The 22,376-nt window shown below is 32.5% G+C and overlaps 5 protein-coding genes across 10 annotated transcripts; 3 read left to right on the top strand and 2 right to left on the bottom strand.

Annotated features, from left to right (window-relative positions):
* The first annotated feature begins 41 nt into the window (after nucleotides 1-41).
* LOC114874463 (hormone-sensitive lipase) lies at nucleotides 42-4,033 on the top strand. 2 transcript variants are annotated; one of them, XM_029183752.2, is made up of 12 exons: nucleotides 42-327; nucleotides 613-777; nucleotides 876-1,308; nucleotides 1,386-1,587; nucleotides 1,671-1,884; nucleotides 1,957-2,147; nucleotides 2,301-2,583; nucleotides 2,652-2,874; nucleotides 2,955-3,139; nucleotides 3,215-3,525; nucleotides 3,595-3,720; nucleotides 3,941-4,033. In XM_029183752.2, exons 3-12 carry the CDS (start codon nucleotides 929-931, stop codon nucleotides 4,007-4,009), a joined length of 2,184 nt encoding a protein of 727 aa, XP_029039585.1. In that variant the 5' UTR covers nucleotides 42-327; nucleotides 613-777; nucleotides 876-928; the 3' UTR covers nucleotides 4,010-4,033. The 2 variants fall into 2 exon arrangements, with proteins under 2 accessions (XP_029039585.1, XP_029039586.1); XM_029183753.2 differs by lacking the exon at nucleotides 613-777.
* LOC114874467 (probable N-acetyltransferase san) lies at nucleotides 3,914-5,570 on the bottom strand. The gene is made up of 4 exons (XM_029183758.2): nucleotides 5,385-5,570; nucleotides 4,809-4,965; nucleotides 4,564-4,730; nucleotides 3,914-4,470 (listed from the first exon to the last, which is right to left on the bottom strand). The coding sequence occupies exons 1-4, from the start codon at nucleotides 5,390-5,392 to the stop codon at nucleotides 4,308-4,310; spliced, it is 495 nt and encodes a 164-aa protein (XP_029039591.1). The 5' UTR covers nucleotides 5,393-5,570; the 3' UTR covers nucleotides 3,914-4,307.
* A 1,203-nt stretch (nucleotides 5,571-6,773) lies between these two features.
* Nucleotides 6,774-13,805, top strand: LOC114874534 (serine/threonine-protein kinase Pak). Of its 3 annotated transcripts, none has more exons than XM_029183895.2 (9): nucleotides 6,774-7,964; nucleotides 8,572-8,767; nucleotides 9,540-9,708; nucleotides 9,789-9,915; nucleotides 10,005-10,110; nucleotides 10,199-10,482; nucleotides 10,561-11,056; nucleotides 11,126-11,344; nucleotides 11,455-13,805. In XM_029183895.2, exons 1-9 carry the CDS (start codon nucleotides 7,909-7,911, stop codon nucleotides 11,536-11,538), a joined length of 1,737 nt encoding a protein of 578 aa, XP_029039728.1. In that variant the 5' UTR covers nucleotides 6,774-7,908; the 3' UTR covers nucleotides 11,539-13,805. The 3 variants fall into 3 exon arrangements, with proteins under 3 accessions (XP_029039728.1, XP_046142203.1, XP_029039727.1); XM_046286247.1 differs by having other exon boundaries at nucleotides 10,002-10,110; XM_029183894.2 differs by having other exon boundaries at nucleotides 6,776-7,964; nucleotides 9,993-10,110.
* Nucleotides 13,806-14,925: 1,120 nt separating this feature from the next.
* Nucleotides 14,926-19,054, bottom strand: LOC114874537 (methionine-R-sulfoxide reductase B1). 3 transcript variants are annotated; one of them, XM_029183898.2, is made up of 4 exons: nucleotides 18,874-19,054; nucleotides 17,779-17,878; nucleotides 16,996-17,168; nucleotides 14,926-15,610 (listed from the first exon to the last, which is right to left on the bottom strand). In XM_029183898.2, exons 1-4 carry the CDS (start codon nucleotides 18,953-18,955, stop codon nucleotides 15,420-15,422), a joined length of 546 nt encoding a protein of 181 aa, XP_029039731.1. In that variant the 5' UTR covers nucleotides 18,956-19,054; the 3' UTR covers nucleotides 14,926-15,419. The 3 variants fall into 3 exon arrangements, with proteins under 3 accessions (XP_029039731.1, XP_029039733.1, XP_029039734.1); XM_029183900.2 differs by having other exon boundaries at nucleotides 14,926-15,574; nucleotides 18,874-19,045; XM_029183901.2 differs by lacking the exon at nucleotides 18,874-19,054 and adding an exon at nucleotides 17,980-18,799.
* Nucleotides 19,055-19,306: 252 nt separating this feature from the next.
* On the top strand, nucleotides 19,307-22,350 carry LOC114874535 (F-box-like/WD repeat-containing protein TBL1XR1). The gene is made up of 6 exons (XM_029183896.2): nucleotides 19,307-19,467; nucleotides 19,761-20,048; nucleotides 20,435-20,781; nucleotides 20,851-21,195; nucleotides 21,271-21,639; nucleotides 21,712-22,350. Exons 1-6 carry the CDS (start codon nucleotides 19,410-19,412, stop codon nucleotides 21,841-21,843), a joined length of 1,539 nt encoding a protein of 512 aa, XP_029039729.1. The 5' UTR covers nucleotides 19,307-19,409; the 3' UTR covers nucleotides 21,844-22,350.
* The last annotated feature ends 26 nt before the right edge of the window (nucleotides 22,351-22,376 follow it).

Genomic DNA, 22,376 nt, shown 5'->3' with positions numbered 1-22,376 from the left:
AATATTATTCTCACGTTACATGCCGCGGTGAAAATCGTTTCACTTTCCAATTACCAAATGGAAAGTTTGCAGTAAGCTTTATATATTCTTTAAAAAAAGAATATGATTACAGTAAAAAAATTAGATAACGAAATTCTCAAAAAAATATTGCCATTCCTTTGTCCTGGATATCTCTACATATGATTAATTTATCCACCGCCTGGTACGTAACCATGATAACTGCAGAACTGTCAGTTGCTCATTAGCCCGACAAAGTTGCTACCGAGTTGTTTTAATTCCCATAAGAATTATAATTGCTACCGAGATAAAAGATTACACGTATAGCTGGTAAGTCCACTTCATGCTTTGAAATTGATATATTATCAATTAAGAATAAACGATTGTAAGCATTCGAGGAACTATTTCTATTAGGTCAATGAACTTTGAACTGTAATTAGCATGCAATTGGCTATTGATAATAGATATCGTTTTATTAAATTCTAAATTTTTGTTTTTGTCGCATAATTAATAATAAATATCAACGTATAACTTTGAATGTATTTTGTGCTCTTTGAACTACTTGTCCGTATACGTATTCTAAAGTTTGTTCGTTGAAAACTAATGTTTGTATAGTGATACAACGATATTGATCCAAGAAACAATATGGCGACTCCAATAGAGATCTAAGAAATGTCAAATCCAAAATAAAAGCTGATTTCTAACGTAGAATATAGTGTTCACTAAAGAACTGATTTAAAGATGCATTATGTAGTGTAAATTGACAATTCTGAATAACTTGTAAGTGATTCGTACGTTACAGCACTGTAAATATCTTAACCTTAAAATTCTTGTTTCTGTTATTTAATGCTACATATAAGTTCTTATTGATATTACAGGCTCTACAGTTATTGTCTATTTTGAAACATTTAATTAAAAGATTTATTGCTAAATGACTAAAGAGGGGGCAGCTCAAATGTCGTTTGATGATGATTTTAAGAAATTTGAAAATATAGAACCTCTGCAATGGGGAGCATTGAGAGAATTATGCCAGGCTAATGAAGAATTCTTTGTGTCGCATCAAGATGAAAATGGTGTTAGGATCAGAGGTGCAGTTTTAGCAATATTAGAACATTTAACTCAGCTGCAACCTCTGTATAAACAACTTAGCAAGATTGCACCAATGTATGATTACGATATACAAACACCTGCCAATGGATATAGAAGTTTTTTAATTTTAGTAGATAGATGTATTGCGCATTCGCGTTTAGTTTGTCATCAAATATATTGTCAAAAGGATTCTATGTTTTTTCGTAAAAGTTATCATATGAGGTAAATATTGTAACTAGACCATTTATTTCTTTTAAGAGTACTAAATATTTCAGTATTTAACTTACCTATATTTACAGAGAAATAGAGGCATGTTCACAGTTGCTGGCATCTTTGTGTACTTGTTTAGAACACTTACAAACTCTGTCTTCATGGAGCGATTCAATGATAGATGGAAAACCATCTCTTTTTATAGGAGATGCTCACAGTCCTCAGGAAATTTTAAACAAAGTAGATAGCATTAATCAGTATTGTTTTTATGGCAGGTGTTTAGGGTTTCAGGTATTAATTGAAACAGATATATATATATATATATAAATTCAATTAATTCCAAGCAATTTTTAACAGAACTGTATTGATTTTAGTTTCATGATAGCTTGAAGCCCATTTTAAAAACTATAATGGTTTGTATGGCAACATTTAGCGAGGCATTCTATGCTAATGGTACATTATTAGCACGTTGCGCTAATTCTGTTAAATACATGTTAGACCCTGAAGCAAGGGCGCGTCGTATCGTTGATATATCCCAACACGCTGATATATCATTTTGTCAAGCCTTTTGGTTCCTCAATGAATCTGGTAAAACAATTCTTTTTATATAAAAATTGTAATCGTTTGTTTTGTATATTTCATAAACTATATATATTTTAGATATAACACGCAGATTACCGAATATAACATCACCGTCTTTGGCAATAAATCAAATAATTTCAATTCCACCCGAAGGATTATCGATACTTGCATTAGATGGGACAACTGTGCAAATTCCAGTACCGCACAGTCATATTGGAAAGAAACCGATACACGTTAGATTGTTAAGCTCGAAACGTCGTTTGGGAATGGTAAAGAGATAAAAACTTTATGGAATCTAAATTATTGCGTATAGTTAGTACAATGTTTATCAATTGATATCCTTACCCGTATATTTCCTTTAATCGTGTAGAAATTTTCATAGACCATCAGTTTCACTCCTGTGTAGTATATGCTTCCCTCAGGTTGGTTCAGGTGGAGTAGGCGGAGAACTGCATAAATCATCGGACGAGTTGATTATTCATTGTCATGGTGGAGGTTTCGTTGCGCAAACTTCACTGTCTCATGAAACATACTTAAGGGCTTGGGCTATCAATCTCGATATACCAATTTTAAGTATAGACTACAGTTTAGCACCCGAAGCCCCGTTTCCTCGTGCATTCGAAGAAGTATTATACGCATATGCATGGGCTTTAAATCATGCAAGTACATTGCTTGGAAGTACTGCTAAAAAAATACTTCTTGTCGGTAAGACGCGTAGCAACCAGAGTTTGAAACAAGCTGAATGTGTTAACTTAAAAATGATAATTTCATAGGTGATTCTGCCGGAGGTAATTTAAATCTGAGCGTCACTTTGAAATGCATACTATTGAATATTCGAAAACCAGACGGTATATTTATGGCATATACACCGGTACTCGTTGATTTTGTGCTATCACCATCGCGGTTACTTTGCCTAACTGATCCACTACTGCCTATGGGATTTCTTATACGTTGCCTGAAAGCATACACCGCTTCGGATACCAAAAAAGTTACACGGTAAATTTTATAGACAATAATAAATCTGATTTAATCGTAAACATTATTTATCGTTAACATTTAGTTAATTATATTTTTAGGGAGAGAGAAGGTGATGTTGCCGAATGTACAAAGTCAGACACAGAATCTTTTGCTGAAGTAAGCGAAAGTGATTTAATAGCATTAGCTCTGAGTCCAAATGGAGATGAAACAAATGATGCACACAAGTTAGCATCTTTACCATCTGACTCTACTTTGAATTCTGTTAGTTTAACTGAAGTTGATGGTAAATAAATGAATATGTTAGATGTAAGTATTTTAAGAATATAATTGACAATTGAAATATTCTTTAATACCATAGGAACAGAACATCTACGGGAAGAAGTGAAATCTCAAGAATATATAAAAAAGTTTTTAGGAATGAATTTAAATTCATCGACACATGTAGGGAACGGTGCTGTTAATACAGATAATAATTCAAAACATGATAGATCGTGGTCATTTTTTGGTTGGTCTCTTACGGGAAGGCACAGAGAATCTAGGGAGCTTGATATAGAAAACGTGAAAAGTCCTTTGGAAGAATTTGTATTTACAGTACCCAGGGATCCATTTTTAAGTCCTTATCTTGCAGCAGATAATCTTTTAGCAAAACTACCACCTGTTACAATGCTGGTAAATTTTTTAATGTTTGTTTTTTTTTTACTCAGAGTAGTATGGAATATTAAATACTTAAATTTATAGACAATGGAGCTCGATCCGTGCCTCGATGATTCTATTATGTTTGCAAGAAAATTACGATTGCTTGGTGTATTGGTTACGCTGGACGTATTGCCAGGATTACCACACGGATTTTTAAATTTAATACCGGTAACAATTTTGTTCTTTTATATCAAATAAATGTACAGTATCGAACATAATAGGCTTTCCCCAGAAAAAATGATGTCTCGGACGTCTGGATTCCCCTTTAGCCTTTCTCGGGTTCCGAGATTCCTAGCTTCATATTTTTTCTGTAAAGCCATTTTCCCAAGGAAAGCTTACTTTGCTCGATACTGTATACAGATTATGTTAAATTAATTTTAATTAACAGGTTTCAAAAGAAGCAAGCGAAGGATCAGATTTATGTGTGAAAAGAATTCAGGAGCTACTAGCATTATAATTATACATGCATCTAGCAAAATACTCATTTAAAGTATACATGTTAATATGTGGGAACAAAATGTTTCTTTGCTATTATTGTTTTTACAGATATTAAATTATAATTGATTGTTTATGTACAAAGACTGTAATAATTTATACTATTTAAAAAAATTTGCAATATTTAAACATTAAGTCGGTATGCGAACATGATAAATGTGTTTTTTTTTATCTGTATGTTTTACATCACACATTTATATTTTATTGATAATATATGCGTCTAACGTCTAATTTAAAATCATAGCTTTCAAGCATTGTACTTAAATATTAATTGTTTGATTTGTTTTAGGACGTAAAGTCTTTTGTAATACATGAGCATCCGCCGGTTCTATTCTCTTGTAATAGTGTTCCTTTGTTTCTACTATTTCGAATCCGAACTTTTTATAAAAATCGATAGCACCTTCGTTGCTTATTTGAACGTGACTGCAAACAGAAAATATAACACACAAATAATATTAATTATATATTTATGTAAACAATGGTGAACACCTTAAATAAAATTAATTAAATACTTACAGAAATATTGAATCAAAGTTTCCATCTTTGTTAACATAATTTAAAACATGCTGTACCATTACTGTACCAATTCCTAACCTTCTGTATGGATAAAGACATCCCAAAGTCATGATATACAGCCGCCTAGAATTTTCAGAAGTATCCACTCTGCAACAAACTGCACCAACCTGAAGCAACGAAATAATTTAATCATACTTTGTGAACAATATTTTGTTCAATAATATTTATCCATAAATGTAACATACCACTATGTCATTGTAATATGCAAGTTTTGCTAGTTCACCAGCCTCCAAAACATCCTTGTAAAACTTCTCATTGTATGAGACTGGAAATACTACTTGGTTTAGAAGTTTTAGTTGCTTTATATTATGCGGTGTTACATCTCCTAACTCTATTTTTGATCTGTAATAAAAAATTTGGGACTTCCATTATGGATCAAATATATTTATAGTACATGATGTTTTAACACTATTATAACATAAACATATTATGAATGTATTTTCTCTGCTGAGAACTAGATCTTACTGGTGTACTAAACAAAATAGTATAAACATCGAAAAAATACTTAACAAATTATTTTCTTTTATATTTTTTGTACCTGAAATTTCAAATTTATAATAGAAATGCTTGAAAATTCAAACTTTCAGTTACAGATTTAAGTTTTGTAACTAAAAGGCAAATATTTAATGAATATACTGTATATTACGAACGATATAAAAATCATAGATAATATATTAAAAGTAAAAAAATTAAACAACTCCTTTTTAACACTCTCTTTGTTTCAGGTGTAAAAATATAACCTAAAAATTATTTAAATTTACCTAGTCATATTAGGAAATACCAGAACTTCAACGTTTCTAGGACAAATGGTAACAACGAATATTGATATTAAATATTTTAAAAATAAAAGTACCAATAAATAACCTTAGCGCAAGATACGTTAATACCGCGCGGGTTTGTCTTTACACTTCCACCAAACCCCCGTTTTTCAGCAGTGACTACAGAAGTAAAAGACTGGACATGCCTTCGTTTTCAAGGGGGTAGATTAGGGGGTCCTAGACACCCCAAATGACAGGTCTGTGCGCAGTCACGGGGTCCTTGATACCCCAAAGGTATTAGGTCCGTGCGCAGAATCCGGGGGTCGCTGATACCCCGAATGCGATAATGTCAGTACACAGTAAAAGCTAACGGTGCTTAGGGGTCCCAGACACCCCATGATCGAATCAGGTCGTACCCATCACTATCTCGAACAAGTGAGTTTCACGATTTGTTCGCTTTTAGAAGTGCCGCGGGGTCGTCGGAACCCCAGCCGGGGTCTGCAGAACCCCAGTGTAGTAGGGCGGGGTCCTCGGAACCCCCGCGCAGAAGTGCGGCGGGGTCGTCGAAACCCCAGCCGGGGTCCGCGGAACCCCAGTGTAGTAGGGCGGCGGGGTCCTCGGAACCCCCGTACCGTAATCCGGTCGAAGCCATCGCTATCAGCGCCATCTATCAGGAACCCGCGGAAACTACCGACTAGTTTCCGATAGATGGCGCTAGTGCTTCCCTCCTTTCGCAAAATCGATCGGTAAGTTATCGAGTAGTTTGAATCGTTTGTGTATAGATCGCACTGCGGTCGAAAATGGAGGGCACAACCACCCCCTATAGATCCAACAACACTGGATCTACACGAGAATTTAAGTGACTTAAATTCTTATATTATTCCAGCCCTTAACTTCTTTTCTGGAGCCCTACTCCCGTCGCAAATGGTCCTTACGGCCATACCGGTTTCAAATCTAGTATTGAGAGGACTGGATTACCATCAACGTGCGTTGAACTGTTGCAGTGCGAAGTATTTCACATTTTTGTACCAGGATAGAGCAGATGGCGTCCATTCTCAAGGCAGAAATTCAAAACCCTTTGAAAACAAAGGCATGTCTAATCTCGTTGGATCTGTAGTCACTGTGCAATGCAAAGTGTTTTATATTTTGATAATAAAATTGATAATAAAAGACCCTTCGAAAACAAAGGCACGTCCAGTCTTGTTAGATTTGTAGCCACTGTAGTCACTGTGTAACGTGCATTAGTTTGACCCCTGGTTCGCTTGGAGCGTTAGTGTAGCTGCTATAGTATATATGTATGTATGTACATATATACATACAGTATCACCACCATTTCAATCTATATTATTCTACTTTTTTTTTAATCACGTATACACACACTTGCATATACACATATATTCGTGTTAACTAAGAATAATCAGATAGATAAAAATAAATATATCGATATGTGTATATTAAGTGTACTAACCTTGTAAGTGTATAAGGTAAACGATAAGGTGGGAAAAAAGTAAGATAAAAGATTAAAGGAAAAAGTTGAAAAGAGAAATGGGAAAGGAAAGAGAAAGATAAAGAAAGAGAGGGAGTGAACGGTGTTTCGGTGGAGGCGCTGTGCAGTGCCAGAAGACCGCGGCGGCGGTGGTGATTCAGACTTCTTATCAACCTCGAAAAAGTCGTGGAGAAGAATAGGGAGAAATTCGACATTGGGCGTCGATTACATGTACGCGATGAGGTGCCATTGATAAGACTTAGAGCGCCGCGTGGTTCCGCCTCCGCCGTGCCCAAACGCGGCACATTACGGACGTGTGGATAAAGCGGCGCCATATATACACGAATATACAACCGTATTTTTTCTTTCGAGAGTGCTGAAATACGAGAAAAAAAGGAAAGAGTGAAATCGTCTTAAGAACGAAAGAGAAATCCGTATACGAAGCTGGTCGAGAAAGAGAGAAAAAGTAGAGGCCCGTGGATGCGGCGCGGTGTCTGCACCCGTGCGTGAATCACGCTTCGGAGGTGCTTGTGTATATCTCTTGCATTCGAGTACACCCCATACCCACGACATTGACCCGTTCGTAGACGCCGTGACTATTCGCCAAACGGACAAAAGATCTTTCATAAATTGTGTCGATTTACCTTATCGAAACTGTCACCCACGAGGAGGGGCACCTTTGTTTCGTTCGATGTTCCCCACCGGTCGTCAAGTCTTTTAACCGTGCTCCTCGTATAATGCCGGTATCCGAAACGTCTTTTCGATACATCTACTAAATTAATAAAATTCACTTCTTTTCTTCATAATAGAAGTGAATGGATCTTAGAATATCGTGTTTTCAAGGGAGAACTTGGTGCTCTTGTCAACATAAAGGATTCTTTATTTACTGTGATTCGAATCCCTAATCTTTTCAAATTTGTGTAATATAACAATAAATAAGACGACTGTGGTAGGAAGTAATAGTATTAAACCAGCCTTTAAGTAATAGACGCACAGCAACATAAGATAGATTGGCAACAAAGAGACAGAAGCAGGGACAACATGTCAGATGAAGAGGATAAACCCCCTGCACCTCCTGTGCGACTTACATCAAACAGGTAATTTAAGTTTCAAATAACATGTTCAATATTTAATAATACATATCGTACTTCCTTAGAACTATTGTTAATAGTATGAAATTTTGAAGAAAGAAATCTATTAAAATTAATAGGAGTTACATTTCAGTTGATTTTGTATTAAACTATCATAAATATAATAGTGAATTGTGTTGGATTTATATGCTATGAAAGGTTGGCTTTAAGTTATGCATTCTTATTATTTTGTCTGCAATATGTAGAAGTCTACATCTCCCCCAAAATAGAGGAACAGACACTAATTTGGTGGTTGCTAAAAATAAAATCTTACAGTTCAGACGCGATGACATTCTGATGTGGGAGACCATTTTTTTAAGTCTCCATACGCAGTTATACTAAAGTACCTTATGATTATAATGTATGATATGCATATAATTGATCCTAAATAATATGTAATTTTTAAAGAATTTTCTTATCTGAATTTATATGTAAAGAACAAACATAATGTATAAATAATAACTTGGATACATTCCACATCAATATATGTCATTACCTGTGTATAAAGTATAAAGGTAAACACAGAAAGCTATTTGATCTGATCGATTAACAATAAGTTTTAAATATATTTCAGAGGTGAATCAGCACCTAATTTACCAGTGGATATGCGTCCACTACCTAAAGAACCTGATTCTGATGAGCGTAAGAAAAAAACCTTAAAAAGCAAAATGAAGGTAAAGGAGAACAAGGACAAACCGAATATCAGTTATCCCACTAATTTTGAACATACTGTACACGTCGGATTTGATGCTGTCACTGGTGAATTTACAGTAAGTCTACTTGCTATTTGTAACTTATTATCATTGTTCAAAATGCACTCGCTTCCTGCTTTGCTATTACGACGGTATGGAATATCCAAATAAACATTGTTTAATGATACATCAACTCTGTATCAGGATAACATTGTTTTTATGGAAAATATAAAATTCAGATGGATTTTTCATACCTTGAAAAACTTAAATTTTCATCACTTGTTCACACTTGTATGGACATTGTGGAAAAGTAATTTGGTAATTTGTCTGATGCTTCTTATACCTATTATTTTTTCACATGAAAAACTAACATGACACGTATTTCTTTCAAGCTGCCATTAAAAGTAAGTAATCTCAAAATGACCACAAAGATAATTTACCTATAGTTTTTATTATACATACACTTGGTTTTACTGTTTGTTTTTGTTGCAATTAAGAGTATTGAGTTACTATTTTCTTTATTTATTTACGATTTAGGAATTATCATAGTTTAGAAGCATAATTGCTTTAGTAGATTGATAGATGCTTTAGTCAACGTTGCATTTAATATTATTGCTTTCTTGCAGAATGAAATTTAACATTCGTTTGACTGCTTAAAATCTTACTATTTCTTCCTGGTACCGATTGAATTCTCAAAATGTTTTTATATTTGCACGATTTTCTCTTAGCTTCGAAAACATTGAGATTAATAACAGTATAAACATTGTATCTAGTATCAGTTTATTCCCTCCTTAAATATGTAGATGTAACATTAATATCGATTGTTTTAAAACATAATCTTTGATCCTAGGGAATGCCAGAAGCTTGGGCCAGGTTGCTTATGTCTAGTAACATCAGTAAACAAGAACAGAAGAAGAATCCACAAGCTGTATTAGATGTTTTAAATTGGTATGATAGTAGCAGTAAAGAAACAAAAGGTTCCAAGTACATGACAACAACAAAAATGGTTGGAGTAGTTGGTAAGCTAATAATATTACTCTAAGGATCAATTTTTTACCTGTACATTAGTAATTTAAAAACACCAAATTTTCATTTTTAGCTCCTATCGAAAGAGCAAGTAGCCCTAGAAGCATGGGTATAGGTGTTGGAACAGGTGTAGGAAATATTCGTGGACAAGCAATGTCACAAGCTTCTGGAAGTTCTCATTCCCAACATTCACTGAGCAGGTGAGTCTTTTGTACTTTTAAATCTATATCTAATACAGACATATTTTAATATGTACTGAGAAACAATAAAATTACAGAGTAAGTAGCAGTAGTCCGAGTAGTACACCAACCGATGCTTGTGCAACTAGTTCTGAACAAGAGGATGAACCTCCGCCACCACCGATTTCTGCTAGGCCAGAGCGTACAAAATCAATTGTACGTAATGTTTACAATCGACAATGTACCATTTAATATTATTTTATATACTCGTATAAATATTAAAAAGTAAACTTTTTGATAACAGTATACGAAACCGATAGAAGAAGAACCACCACCACCATTAACTACTACGTTAGGATCACCTCAACGAAATGGTACACCGCAACAACCGCATCAATCGCAGCTGGATAGAAATAAGAATCAGGCAACTCCCACCTCAACGACAACTGATCAAACGAGACCAACCCAAAGTGACAAAGCTAGGAAGAAAAAAATGTCGGACGATGAAATATTAGAAAAGCTAAGAACGATCGTAAGCGTAGGTGATCCGAATAGAAAATATACAAAAATGGAAAAGATAGGACAAGGGTAAGTTACAGCATACCAGGTTCATCTCGAAGAATATCTTTAACGAGTTTAAATATTTTTCATTGTTTATTTCTTCAGTGCTTCGGGAACAGTATACACAGCAATTGAAACATCAACGGGAATGGAAGTTGCAATAAAACAAATGAACCTTTCGCAACAGCCAAAGAAAGAGTTAATAATAAATGAAATATTAGTTATGCGGGAGAACAAACATCCGAATGTTGTGAACTACCTGGATAGTTACCTCGTGGGTGAGGAATTATGGGTAGTTATGGAATATTTACCTGGTGGTAGTTTAACGGATGTTGTAACTGAGACATGTATGGACGAGGGTCAAATAGCAGCGGTGTGTAGAGAAGTGTTGCAAGCTTTGGAGTTCCTTCATTGTAACCAAGTTATACATAGGGATATTAAATCAGACAATATCCTGCTCGGGCTAGACGGCGGAGTAAAGCTAACAGATTTTGGATTTTGTGCACAAATTTCACCGGAACAAAGTAAACGAACTACGATGGTTGGTACACCATATTGGATGGCGCCAGAAGTAGTTACGAGAAAACAATATGGTCCAAAGGTAAATATATTCGCTCCGATAAGAATTGAATTGATCATATTGCAATCTTCAGAAATAATTTGAACGTAGGTTGATATTTGGTCGTTGGGTATAATGGCTATTGAAATGATAGAAGGAGAACCGCCATACTTGAACGAAAATCCTTTGAGAGCGTTGTATTTAATTGCAACAAATGGAAAACCTGAAATTAAAGAGAAAGATAAATTATCAGGAATTTTTCAAGATTTTTTAGATCAATGTTTAGAAGTTGAAGTGGAGAAACGATCGGCTGCTTCAGAATTACTCAAGGTAATTCTAACAATATACATTTGTACAGGGTACATTTATTACGTGTTACGTTTGAGCCAATTAATGAAATAAATAGTTAATAAAATTTATACTTTTATGATAAATTGCAGCATCCTTTTCTGAAACTAGCAAGGCCACTTGCTTCTTTAACACCTTTAATAATGGCGGCAAAGGAAGCTGCTAAAGGTCATTAGAAGAGTGGTGTTTGTGATCATACAACGTGATTACAAAAAAAAGTTAATAATTTTACAAGAAAATAATGAATCACCCTCCCAAAACGGAACGGCACAATAATTCAATAATATATAATAAATAATAAACATATATAAATATATAAATATACATATAATATATGTAACATATCTGTAATTCATAGATATATTATATGTATTATATGTGTATACAATATATATATAGGTCATAGATAGATAGAACTTATCCGATACCTTAAAAAAGTATCGAGAAATGGTTTCAAAGTTTTTAAATTACTCGATTCTCGCATGTTGCGAGGAGGTAAAGTTAAATCAGAACTGTGAACGATCTGACGGCAGAAATCTAGTATTCCTCGACAAGTTTTTATTGGTTACAAAGAGCTCGCTATGATGTCTTATTAAAAATAGTCTTCAAGATAAAGAATAAATTGTACGAGTAGGGTTGTTGCCTGGAGAGCTCTTCTACCAATATTAAACTGGTATCGAGGATTTTCAAGTGACTGTCAGTTATTTTCTAAAGATATAAAACTAGTATTACTGACTCTAAAATGTGAAGATCAGAGTTAGCTACAAACACACATTATTTATAGCAAAAAACCTTATTAGATAATATCATAAAGAAATGTGAACAAGTACATAGGACCTATTCTAATATATTATTATGGTTTAACAAGAAATCGTAGAAGAAGAAGAAAAATTGGTCTTCGTGTCAGACTTATATTTTTTGAACGAAGTTATGGAGAGCAGAGCAATATGTTTTCAGTCTTTGGTCTGTCAGTATGACGTAGATATAATAAGCGATAGCCTAACTTGTTTTAAACGTTCTCAAGAATCACGTTCTTGTCATTAAATGTTAGCAGACATCATTATGTGTTATATTTAAGTTGAAGTTTTAATAGATTTAAAAAAAAAAAATATTTCGACACTGCAATTTTTGCATTATGTTAATGTGTATATATAGTACAGAAGAAAAAATTGATTTCACATATAACGAAATTTATGATAAATTTTAATACATGCGAAATCTTATTTAACGCTATTCATTTATAATTGTAAGATAAGATATATAAGTAATTTTTCTCATTTGCATCGCTGATTAGACACGTTGGGATATTGACCTTGTTACTAAGATATATATATATATAATTATAAGAACATCTTTTTATGGGCTAATTGTCCAGTTACGTGTGTTCTTCGATTACAGGTCAAATGTAAGTTGTGTCTCTAACGTGTCTTGCAAGAAGTGAACGGATGATCGACGAAATTTTAAAACAAGGTTCAGATATAGGAGCATTTTGTGACACTATAAAGTGCCTGTCTTGTCATGTTTAGACACGTGAAAAAACTCGCGCTAGATTCCTTATAATCTTGAACCATCAATGAAATGATTTAATATTTTGTTTAAAGCTAAGCAAATGCATACATACAAATCAACAGAAGATTATTGTTTCATAATATTCATATATAAAGAAAAGAAGAAAAAACACAAGGTTTCTAGATGGTTGTACTACATTAAATGTAATAATGTCTTTCCTAATTGTATTATGTCTTAAACATATATTACTGAAAAAAGAAACCTTGGGATATTCTTAGTTTAAGAAATACAGATTTTCGAACTTGTCATTTCTATTCTTTATCATCTTCATTATGTATAGGATTTTATCGTACATTAATGCTAAAAGAACGCCACGTGAGAAATATAATAGCTATCGAAGAGATTAATGACATATTATGCATAAAGTAAAAGAAATAATAATAATAAAAGAAAAAAAAATGAAAAAAAAATAATGAAAGCATACATCGTTTGGTAACGAATGATCGTATATGTAATAATATATTCATTATCTATTGAGTTTATTGTTTTCGTAATATTAAAAAGCCTGATTAGTTTTTTTTATAATAATCAATAATGTCTAATTATACTTGACAGACGAAGCAGCTCAGTTTGTATTGCGCTTACACCTAAATTTGGAGCTGTATGCTGAAGGATAAATGTGTATTTACCTGTGAAAGGATCAGGGACTATATAATATTTAATTGTATGAAATTTGTCTCAGTATTGCGCGAAAATATGAACTGTTACATTACTCCATTTCAGCATCTGCTCCAAATTATTTAGGTACTGTGAGCAGTGTTTAGGAGGTATAGAAAACAAAATAACTGTGCACGTCTAGTATTAATAAATAAAAAAAAACAACATACATTTGTGTAAAAGAAACTTGCAATTCAGGGTCAAAATTGACATTTAACTCGATCAGAAGTACTGAACGAGGTCCTGCATTTTCACAAATATCTTTAGAAAAAAAAATAACGTCCATTTTATGTCATTGTATTACTGCGTCAGTTATTAAGTATATTTCAGCTACAAGCAGCTATCTATAAGATTTATTTTTATTCGCAAAACCGAGTCGAATAAGGTGCAAAGTTGACTTGTCCATATTTTTGAAAAATGAATAAACCTTAATTAGGCATACAAGTACTTTGAATATTCAGTATTTATTTATGGGATAAACAAAAGTACAAAGTTGTATTGATATGCCTTACTGTAATAAAAGTTAAGTATTATTCGCGAAATTCAAGTAATTGTTATTATTTTGTTATTGCAAAAATAAAATAGTATTACAAGACCTTAAAATATGGACAAGTATAAACTGTTTTTGCATCTTTATCTCGGTTATCGTTCCAAGTGCATTTACGTATTCCCATAAGAAATGTATTATTGTCAGTTTAGAACTATAAAATAGGTTCCTACACAAATCAGATTAAGTATGTATACGCATGTTTTCAATACTCTTTTTATGATGTTTTTGAAAATGCTTTGAGATCTCAATTATTAAAAAAAAGAAAGAAAAAGAAAATCAGGCCTAGTAATGATGTCGTTATTTTATTTACATGTGTCACCAGCAATTTTCGGCTTGCAATTTATCAATAAAAATTTCCGTTTTAACTGTACCTCTGTAAATGAAATTGGCATTCATTATTACAGGGAAACATTTGGTAAAAATCTGATTTCTCAGGAAAGCTAATACTTAACAATGTCGAATTTAAAAATAAAGAAAAGCAGTAAATGAATAATGAATTATTGTAAAAATAATGCCTAGAATTTGCGTATATATTGTACTGTAACACGTTTTAGTTTGTTTTAAAACGTTACAATATAAGGAAACATTTTATAACAAAAAAAAATTCTTGTTCTTCTAATGATATTCCTCCTTCCACTCTAATTCTATAAAATATTACACTAATACTAATAATATAAAATTAAAGATCATACTTTTTGTTTTCTTAAATACTAAAGGATTTTCTATAGCAACTACAAAATAATAATCGTTCTATATAATTTGCTGTATTAAGACAAATAAATAATAATCATTATTTACATATTATATTCATCACATATAACATGAAAAAATAATAGAATGTTTTTATAAATTACTTCTTACACATTTTACATTAACTTATCAGATCTTTTATACACGCTAAATGTTTTATCTAACGTTCATTTAGATGTACAGAATCAGATCTAGTTTAAGAGTACAGTATTGCAAAAGTTAATCTGATATATTTTATCAACCCATAATATGTAAATATACATATTTTTTTATAATGAATCTATGTTTCCTAACGCACGGAAATATACTTAGAATTCATGGCATATGGATAATAAATAATTGCTCATAGCACACATAAAATAAATGTTAATATTTTGTTGAAAAATATTTGTTGTTAACATGTTTGCTTTTTGAAAAAGTACCAAAACTTTCACAGAACAACAAAGTAATTACAGGAAAATATAATTTGAATTTCTACAAAATTAATTTGTAACATTTGAAAGTCCCATTGAAAATTTTTTCCTATCACTTTTACGATGTTGTCTTCTTCTCTTCTCCTGCTGGATGGAAGTTTATGGATGCTGAGTTGATACAAAACCGTTTCCTTGTAGGTTTCGGCCCATCGTTAAATACGTGTCCCAAATGTGCACCACACTTTGAGCAGGTCACCTCGGTCCGCACCATATCTGGGTTTGCGATCAGCAGTAGTAGATTTCCACCAACTGTACGTCAATTGTCGACGCAGTTTTCGTGTGTCAATGGTGAGAGTGAAGTGGTGGTAGCGGAGCAATAGGAATACAAAGGAAATAGAATAGAGTGTGATTAAACGTAGAGACCAACACCTTGATTTGCGCACTTTAAATGTTTTTCCAGCAATAGCAGGACCAAGACAAATGAACTAATATTAATAAAAGCAATAGATCGATTGCGATAAGTATTAAAACCACAAATCTAAATAACTTTAAGGAAAAAAATAAATTTTAATAAAAATAATACATACAAAAGAAAAAGTGGCTACATGTTCTAATCAATACCCATAACATTGGTCCTTTGTTTACTCATCCAATTGAAGTTCTCCAAAATGCTCTTCTATATTTAACTGTCTTGGTAACTTAATAAAATAACTAAAATAATATTTGTCATTTTCAAGTACAAATTATTTAAAGCACATAGAAATAATTTATATTACCTTTATTAGAAGATTTTTATTTATATTATAATATAGTAGTATCACTCAAATATCTAATTATATTTAAAAAAGAAGCTACTTCAGAATATCATAAAACATCATTTATGCTTCAAATTCATAATAATAATAATCATATTAATATCATAATGTAATGTAAAGCAGAAGCTATATGTTAAAAGACTATATAATGCAAAAATAAGAAATGTTAATTTTCTTCCTCCATATGAAATACAAAAACGTTAATTGTAATACTTAACTATGATCTTAGTATATAATATATGATGTAAGTCTAACACAAATCACACTCTAAGCGATAACATGCAAGGTAAAGGACAAAAGGAGTACTGCCTTCCTTATACCAATACAATTGGGAAAAACTTATAAAAATAATAATATTATAACTATGCAACTTATTTTATTTTTATACATTAAAAAAGATACATGTATCTGTGATAAAGAAAAAAACTGATAAAATTTGAATAATATAATTTACATGCATATATGAAGTACCATTGTAAAATGTATCATAACATTTTAATAGCTGAAATTGTAATAGTTTAACCATACATTTGTGCTATTTATAAAATATCATAAAAAATTAAATAGAATGTAATAATTGTGGAAGGCTTAGGAATATCAAAACTAAGAGTTTAGGAGAGGTCTTGTGATAGAGCGAATGTAAGAAAAAATGAAGAATGTTTAAAAATGGTAAACAGATAAAACCTTTATGGTGATAGCATTCAGTGTTATCATTTATCAACTAAATTTCACAGCAAAGTTTATCTATGTACCACTTAAGCACATACTTTGAATTAATGTAGAATTGTATGCGTAATAAATACTGTGTTATTGTACTAAGAGTCCGAGCATAATTCTAAAAGAATTATCATTAAAATTAAAATTCATATATTTGCTTACCGTGTGAGGTATCTTTGGTTAATTTGACTCGTCCCTGATCCAATACTTCATTGAACGCAGGCCAACCACAGCCACTGTCATACTTTGTATCAGAAGAAAATAATTCTTGATCACAGATTATGCAGGTATACGTGCCTTTTTCATAGAATTTGTTGTAGCAACCGGTAAAAGGTCTGTATAAGGAAATAGAAAAGGTTAGAAGCATAGAGTAGCTTGTATAGTAGGAAGTTAATTATGAAGACCTATACTTTATTTTTAAACTGCTTGGTCATGACGCAAAGTCAAGCCAACACATGCTCTTGAAAAAGTTATTTTGGTCTCATGTCAACCTAAAAGTAAACCCAGTTTCCACCATACAGACAATATTTTTGGAAAACTGTATCACGAGTGTTGTAATATATTTTAAAGTATGCAATTCAGATTTTTAATAATAGATTATTAATCAAAAGTTATGCACAAGAAATAAAAATCAATAAAATTGAAATTGTTCATCACAATTCAAAATTGTGGCATTACTCATAAATGTTGCAACACAGAAAACTTATTAATAAGTTGCATGAAATCACTTTTGAAACATATGCAATGAATACCATAATCAATCGAAAAATATTGCTTATGTAGTAATTGAAAAAGTACAAATTTCCAAAAAATCTTAGGCCATGACCATAAAAACTTCTTCATGTAAATAAAAATACTTACATGTATGTGACTTTATAAAAGAAACACGTATGAAGTGATGCATACCCAGTTCCGTAAGAGGCAAATTAAATTCACGTCACATACCTTTCGGTCCCTTTTTCCTGTGTGACGTGCCACTGTATCGGCGTCAATCGTTTTTTTAACTCTTCCTTATCGATTTCTACAGTCATTTTCCTAATCGAGCCTTTAAACAAGTTGAAAAGAATATATCAGCAACTTTAATAACAGAAAAAAAACAACGCGGATCACTTGCCGCGCTTTCCTTACAACTATGCACTTATATACCAAGAGAACAGAAACGGCACTGCCGCCTGTTTCTTCGAGGCATGGACGGTATATTTCGTGACCTTGGGCTGACCAATCAGCTTCTCCGGTGCCCTGATTTGATAATTATGCTTTTTGTAATTACACGTGGCTTTTATTGTAGAAAACTAGGTGATATGATCAAAAAACAAAATTATAGGGGCGATACCATCAAAAGTACAAACATGACATCAATATTTGACAGGTTGACTGTCATAGTAAAAACAGCCGTAGAGGACACTATACAATTATCCGGGTTACGGACGTTCCATTTTTCAATTTAAATTTTCCGCTTCTTACTTTGCATAATAAGTATAATATTAATGTTACTTTTAATTCTCTTTTAATTCCATGGTTAAATTATATCAGTCGGTCACCAAAGACCCCCATTGTACTTAACATATTAACAAACATGATCCGAAAGAAGAAGGGTACATGGTAACTCATCTCTGGAGAACTTGAATAACCATTGTATTATAATAATTATAATGATCTTCGAATTCGGATGAACAGAAAAATGATGAACAGGTAAACACGTATTTTAGGGAATACAAATTTTAGAAATACTAAACTAACAAAGGAATACCGGGAATCCGTACTCATAGATTTAGAGCTAAGGTTATACAAAATGAATGATTCAAGTATATAAAAACAATTTGTTAAATTAACATGAATTTCGTTAAATTATAATTAGTCATAATTGGGTATACGTATCTTTCAAATTTGGATATGTGCACTGAACATTTAAAAATTACAAACAAATGATTATGAAACCTGTTGTATATAAAGGTTAACCCTTTTATAATGTACCATTCATTTAATAAATACGTAAGAAATACGTAATAAAATATGTTTAATTTTCTTAACAAAACAAACCTCTTTGAAGTATTGAATTCCTCGTAATCAGGGTTAAACATCGCAGACTTATCGGCAAGTTTCTGTAAATGGTATTCATCATTAAAATACTTGAAACTTTCGGTCATAACGCGCAATGTTTACTGCAATAGTGTTCACAAATTATTTTTAATTAAAAACTATTCTATATACAGTAAAGTATTATTGCATATTATTGCTGCTACATCATTATTATGCTTTATTGTATAAATACGGTCACGCCGTTTCATAATCCACCTGAAAACATTTACATGAATCGATTCTGTTAGTTTATTTCTTTTTTTTTGAACAGTTCTAAAATAAGATGGAATTACTCGAAATTAATGATGTAGAATTTTAGAACACATCTCCGGTTCGTATTTTGTGACCAATGGTAATGTTTCGCGTATAATATATACGAGTTCTTCTTTCACAGCGACCTCGACGCGGCAAATCTCGGCGTCCGACCTGAATGAAAGCGACTTTTTGGCGGAACTTCCTATAAATATGTTGTGCTAGTATCGTGAAGGCTAAGAACGATGAGCTTCTCTAGCGATGAAGTTAATTTCTTGGTTTACCGATACCTGCAAGAGTCTGGTATGTTTTTTCGAGTACTCATAACCTCTTTCTAAGTAATTGTGTACAACGAGATTTGAATTGTTATTGTTTATATACATCTATTTTTTAAATAATCCTTATGTTTCTTTTGTGATAACTGTTTATAGTAAGTAACAACTTGTTGCTTTGTGGATTATTAAGAAATGTAAGTTAAATATGATAGAGAGATACAATTGTTTGAATACATACAGAAATGTATTTGTAATGTTCATTATAATTGTCCATTTGATCATTTTCTTATTAATTAATATTTCTTTATCTGTTTTCTATAGGATTTCAACATTCTGCATACACATTTGGTATAGAATCACATATATCACAAAGTAATATAAATGGAGCATTAGTACCACCAGCAGCACTTTTATCAATCCTTCAGAAAGGATTACAATATACAGAAGCAGAGATATCAATAGGTGAAGATGGCACTGAACAGAGAATGGTGGAATCATTGTCCCTTATTGATGCTGTTATGCCTGATGTTGTTGCATCAAGGCAGAATCAGATTAATCAGCAGAAACAACAGGTGAAAACAGAAGTACAAGACACAAATGGGGAAGAAGGTAATTTGATCTTACTCTGTCTTATATTCTAAAATTATTCTAATATCCTGGTACACCCTGGTTTATAAAAGTAATTAAATTTTATAGACCTCCTTTATACACCAGGTACATTAAAGGACAGCTTTAGTTTATGGATCTATTAGGAGCTAATATATTTTGCTATAACAGTGACAGGAGAGTTCAATAAATTTTTATGTTTTATTAATCTATTAAATGATATATGTTGTTGAGATTAGGATATACACTGATATGGCAAGATGAAGCTCAATATTAATTTATAATATGTCTGTAAACTAGGAGCAAACAATATTCTTGATACGTATAATTATAAGAAAAAGAGAAAAGAAAGACCTTTGATAATTGTTAATCTATGGATTTGTTCACAGTTGTCACCTCCAATGAAGGTGTAGGTACAAATGAGAGAGGAGGAGATAGGACAGAAATGGAAGTGGATGAACAGCAACAAGGAACAGGAACAGGAACTACCGCTAGCGCTGTTGAAATTCCAGCAAGTAAAGCTACAAAATTGCGTGGTCATGAATCAGAAGTTTTCATATGCGCATGGAATCCAACAACTGATCTTTTGGCATCTGGTTCTGGTGACAGCACAGCTCGTATTTGGGATATGTCTGATAATTCTCAGGCACCGAATCAGCTCGTTCTTCGTCACTGTATACAAAAGGGTGGTACCGAAGTCCCAAGTAACAAAGATGTTACTTCATTGGATTGGAAGGTACAATGATTGTTACTTTTATTTCTAGAATTTTTATAGGAAATACTTAAACGTTCTCTATCTTTTCAGTGCGACGGTACCTTATTAGCAACCGGAAGTTACGATGGTTATGCACGAATATGGACAACGGACGGTAGATTAGCTTCTACCTTAGGACAGCACAAAGGTCCAATTTTCGCATTAAAATGGAATAAACGCGGGAACTATATATTGAGCGCTGGTGTCGATAAAACAACAATTATATGGGATGCTGAAAGTGGACAGTGTACTCAACAATTTAGTTTTCATTGTGCGCCTGCTTTGGATGTCGATTGGCAAACAAATACATCATTTGCTAGTTGTTCCACAGATCAGTGTATTCATGTATGCAAGCTTAACGTTGATAAACCAATCAAGAGCTTCCAAGGACACACGGTCTGTACCTATAAAACAATAATACTTGTTATTATAAATCGAATTAATTAAGTAACATTTTTATTTTGTTTGCAGAACGAAGTTAATGCTATAAAATGGGATCCTCAAGGCAATCTGTTGGCCAGTTGTTCGGACGATATGAGTCTTAAAATTTGGTCAATGAAACAAGATACATGGGTGCACGATCTTCAAGCTCACAGCAAAGAAATATATACTATTAAATGGTCGCCAACTGGCCCTGGAACTCATAATCCAAATATGAATTTAACATTAGCTAGCGCATCATTTGATTCTACCGTAAGGTTATGGGATGTAGAAAGAGGTGCATGCATCCACAAACTTACGAAACACACGGAGCCAGTGTATAGTGTAGCATTTAGTCCCGATGGTAAATTTCTTGCTAGTGGAAGTTTTGACAAATGTGTTCATATTTGGTCCACTCAGGTAAGATAGCCTTTCTATACATTAATTATAACATAATTTTGTACTTACTTTATCTTGTATTTAATTCTGCAGAGTGGTCAATTGGTACACAGTTACAAAGGTACAGGAGGAATTTTCGAAGTGTGTTGGAATAGTCGAGGAGATAAAGTTGGTGCTTCTGCATCCGATGGGAGCGTGTTTGTTCTTGACCTTCGTAAACTGTGATCGCAATCGTACTATAGACTATACTTAATTTTTCGGACTCATTACGGTTCTAAGTTACCTTCATTGCTTTCTATTTTGTTTTTTTTTTATTCGGTTCTTCATTTTCGAAAATACTGGCGACGTTATACAACTATTCGAACTATTTGTGCTTGTTGAATATGATTTAATAGAGTATTAATTATTTATATATAGGACTAAAATGGTTTAATAGTTTACGAGTTGATAGAATTTGAACATATATATAATGAAAATAATAAATTTCCTTTAATTATCTTCCCGATAATCTGTTAGAAAATGTTCACAAAAATAATTGTACATTAATATTCTCGATTGTGACCATTGTACAGTTTGAAACAGTTTGACAGTCATTATATTTTCAGAGAAAAATGAAATATTATCTTCATTCGCTGGAAGTGAATGAGGCACATGTTGTAATTGTAATAATACTAAGTATTATATAAACATTGCTGATAAGTAAAAAAAGAAAATAAACTTTTATAAAGAATAGCGCAGCGATACGACTTATTTTTTAC

The sequence above is a fragment of the Osmia bicornis genome, chromosome 6 (genome assembly GCF_907164935.1).
Source record: "Osmia bicornis bicornis chromosome 6, iOsmBic2.1, whole genome shotgun sequence".
Classification (NCBI taxonomy): domain Eukaryota; kingdom Metazoa; phylum Arthropoda; class Insecta; order Hymenoptera; family Megachilidae; genus Osmia; species Osmia bicornis.
Note: the sequence above shows the minus strand (reverse complement) of the source record. Positions and strands in the feature narration are given on the sequence as shown.

Bases quoted from the DNA above. Each gene is read 5' to 3' on its own strand.
- LOC114874463 (XM_029183753.2), top strand. From the start codon at position 929: ATGACTAAAGAGGGGGCAGCTCAAATGTCGTTTGATGATGATTTTAAG. The intron at 1,885-1,956 runs GTAAAACAATTC...TATATATTTTAG, and splicing joins TTGGTTCCTCAATGAATCTG to ATATAACACGCAGATTACCG. The intron at 3,140-3,214 runs GTAAATAAATGA...TTAATACCATAG, and splicing joins TAGTTTAACTGAAGTTGATG to GAACAGAACATCTACGGGAA.
- LOC114874467 (XM_029183758.2), bottom strand. The intron at 4,731-4,808 runs GTATGTTACATT...TCGTTGCTTCAG, and splicing joins CATATTACAATGACATAGTG to GTTGGTGCAGTTTGTTGCAG. The intron at 4,471-4,563 runs GTAAGTATTTAA...TTCTGTTTGCAG, and splicing joins AACTTTGATTCAATATTTCT to TCACGTTCAAATAAGCAACG.
- LOC114874534 (XM_029183894.2), top strand. From the start codon at position 7,909: ATGTCAGATGAAGAGGATAAACCCCCTGCACCTCCTGTGCGACTTACA. The intron at 9,709-9,788 runs GTAAGCTAATAA...TTTCATTTTTAG, and splicing joins AAAAATGGTTGGAGTAGTTG to CTCCTATCGAAAGAGCAAGT. The intron at 11,345-11,454 runs GTAATTCTAACA...GATAAATTGCAG, and splicing joins CTGCTTCAGAATTACTCAAG to CATCCTTTTCTGAAACTAGC.
- LOC114874537 (XM_029183898.2), bottom strand. From the start codon at position 18,955: ATGATGAATACCATTTACAGAAACTTGCCGATAAGTCTGCGATGTTTA. The intron at 17,879-18,873 runs GTTTGTTTTGTT...ACTTGTTTAAAG, and splicing joins GAATTCAATACTTCAAAGAG to GCTCGATTAGGAAAATGACT. The intron at 15,611-16,995 runs GTAAGCAAATAT...ATTGACGTACAG, and splicing joins AACCAAAGATACCTCACACG to TTGGTGGAAATCTACTACTG.
- LOC114874535 (XM_029183896.2), top strand. From the start codon at position 19,410: ATGAGCTTCTCTAGCGATGAAGTTAATTTCTTGGTTTACCGATACCTG. The intron at 19,468-19,760 runs GTATGTTTTTTC...TGTTTTCTATAG, and splicing joins CCGATACCTGCAAGAGTCTG to GATTTCAACATTCTGCATAC. The intron at 21,196-21,270 runs GTCTGTACCTAT...TTTTGTTTGCAG, and splicing joins AGAGCTTCCAAGGACACACG to AACGAAGTTAATGCTATAAA.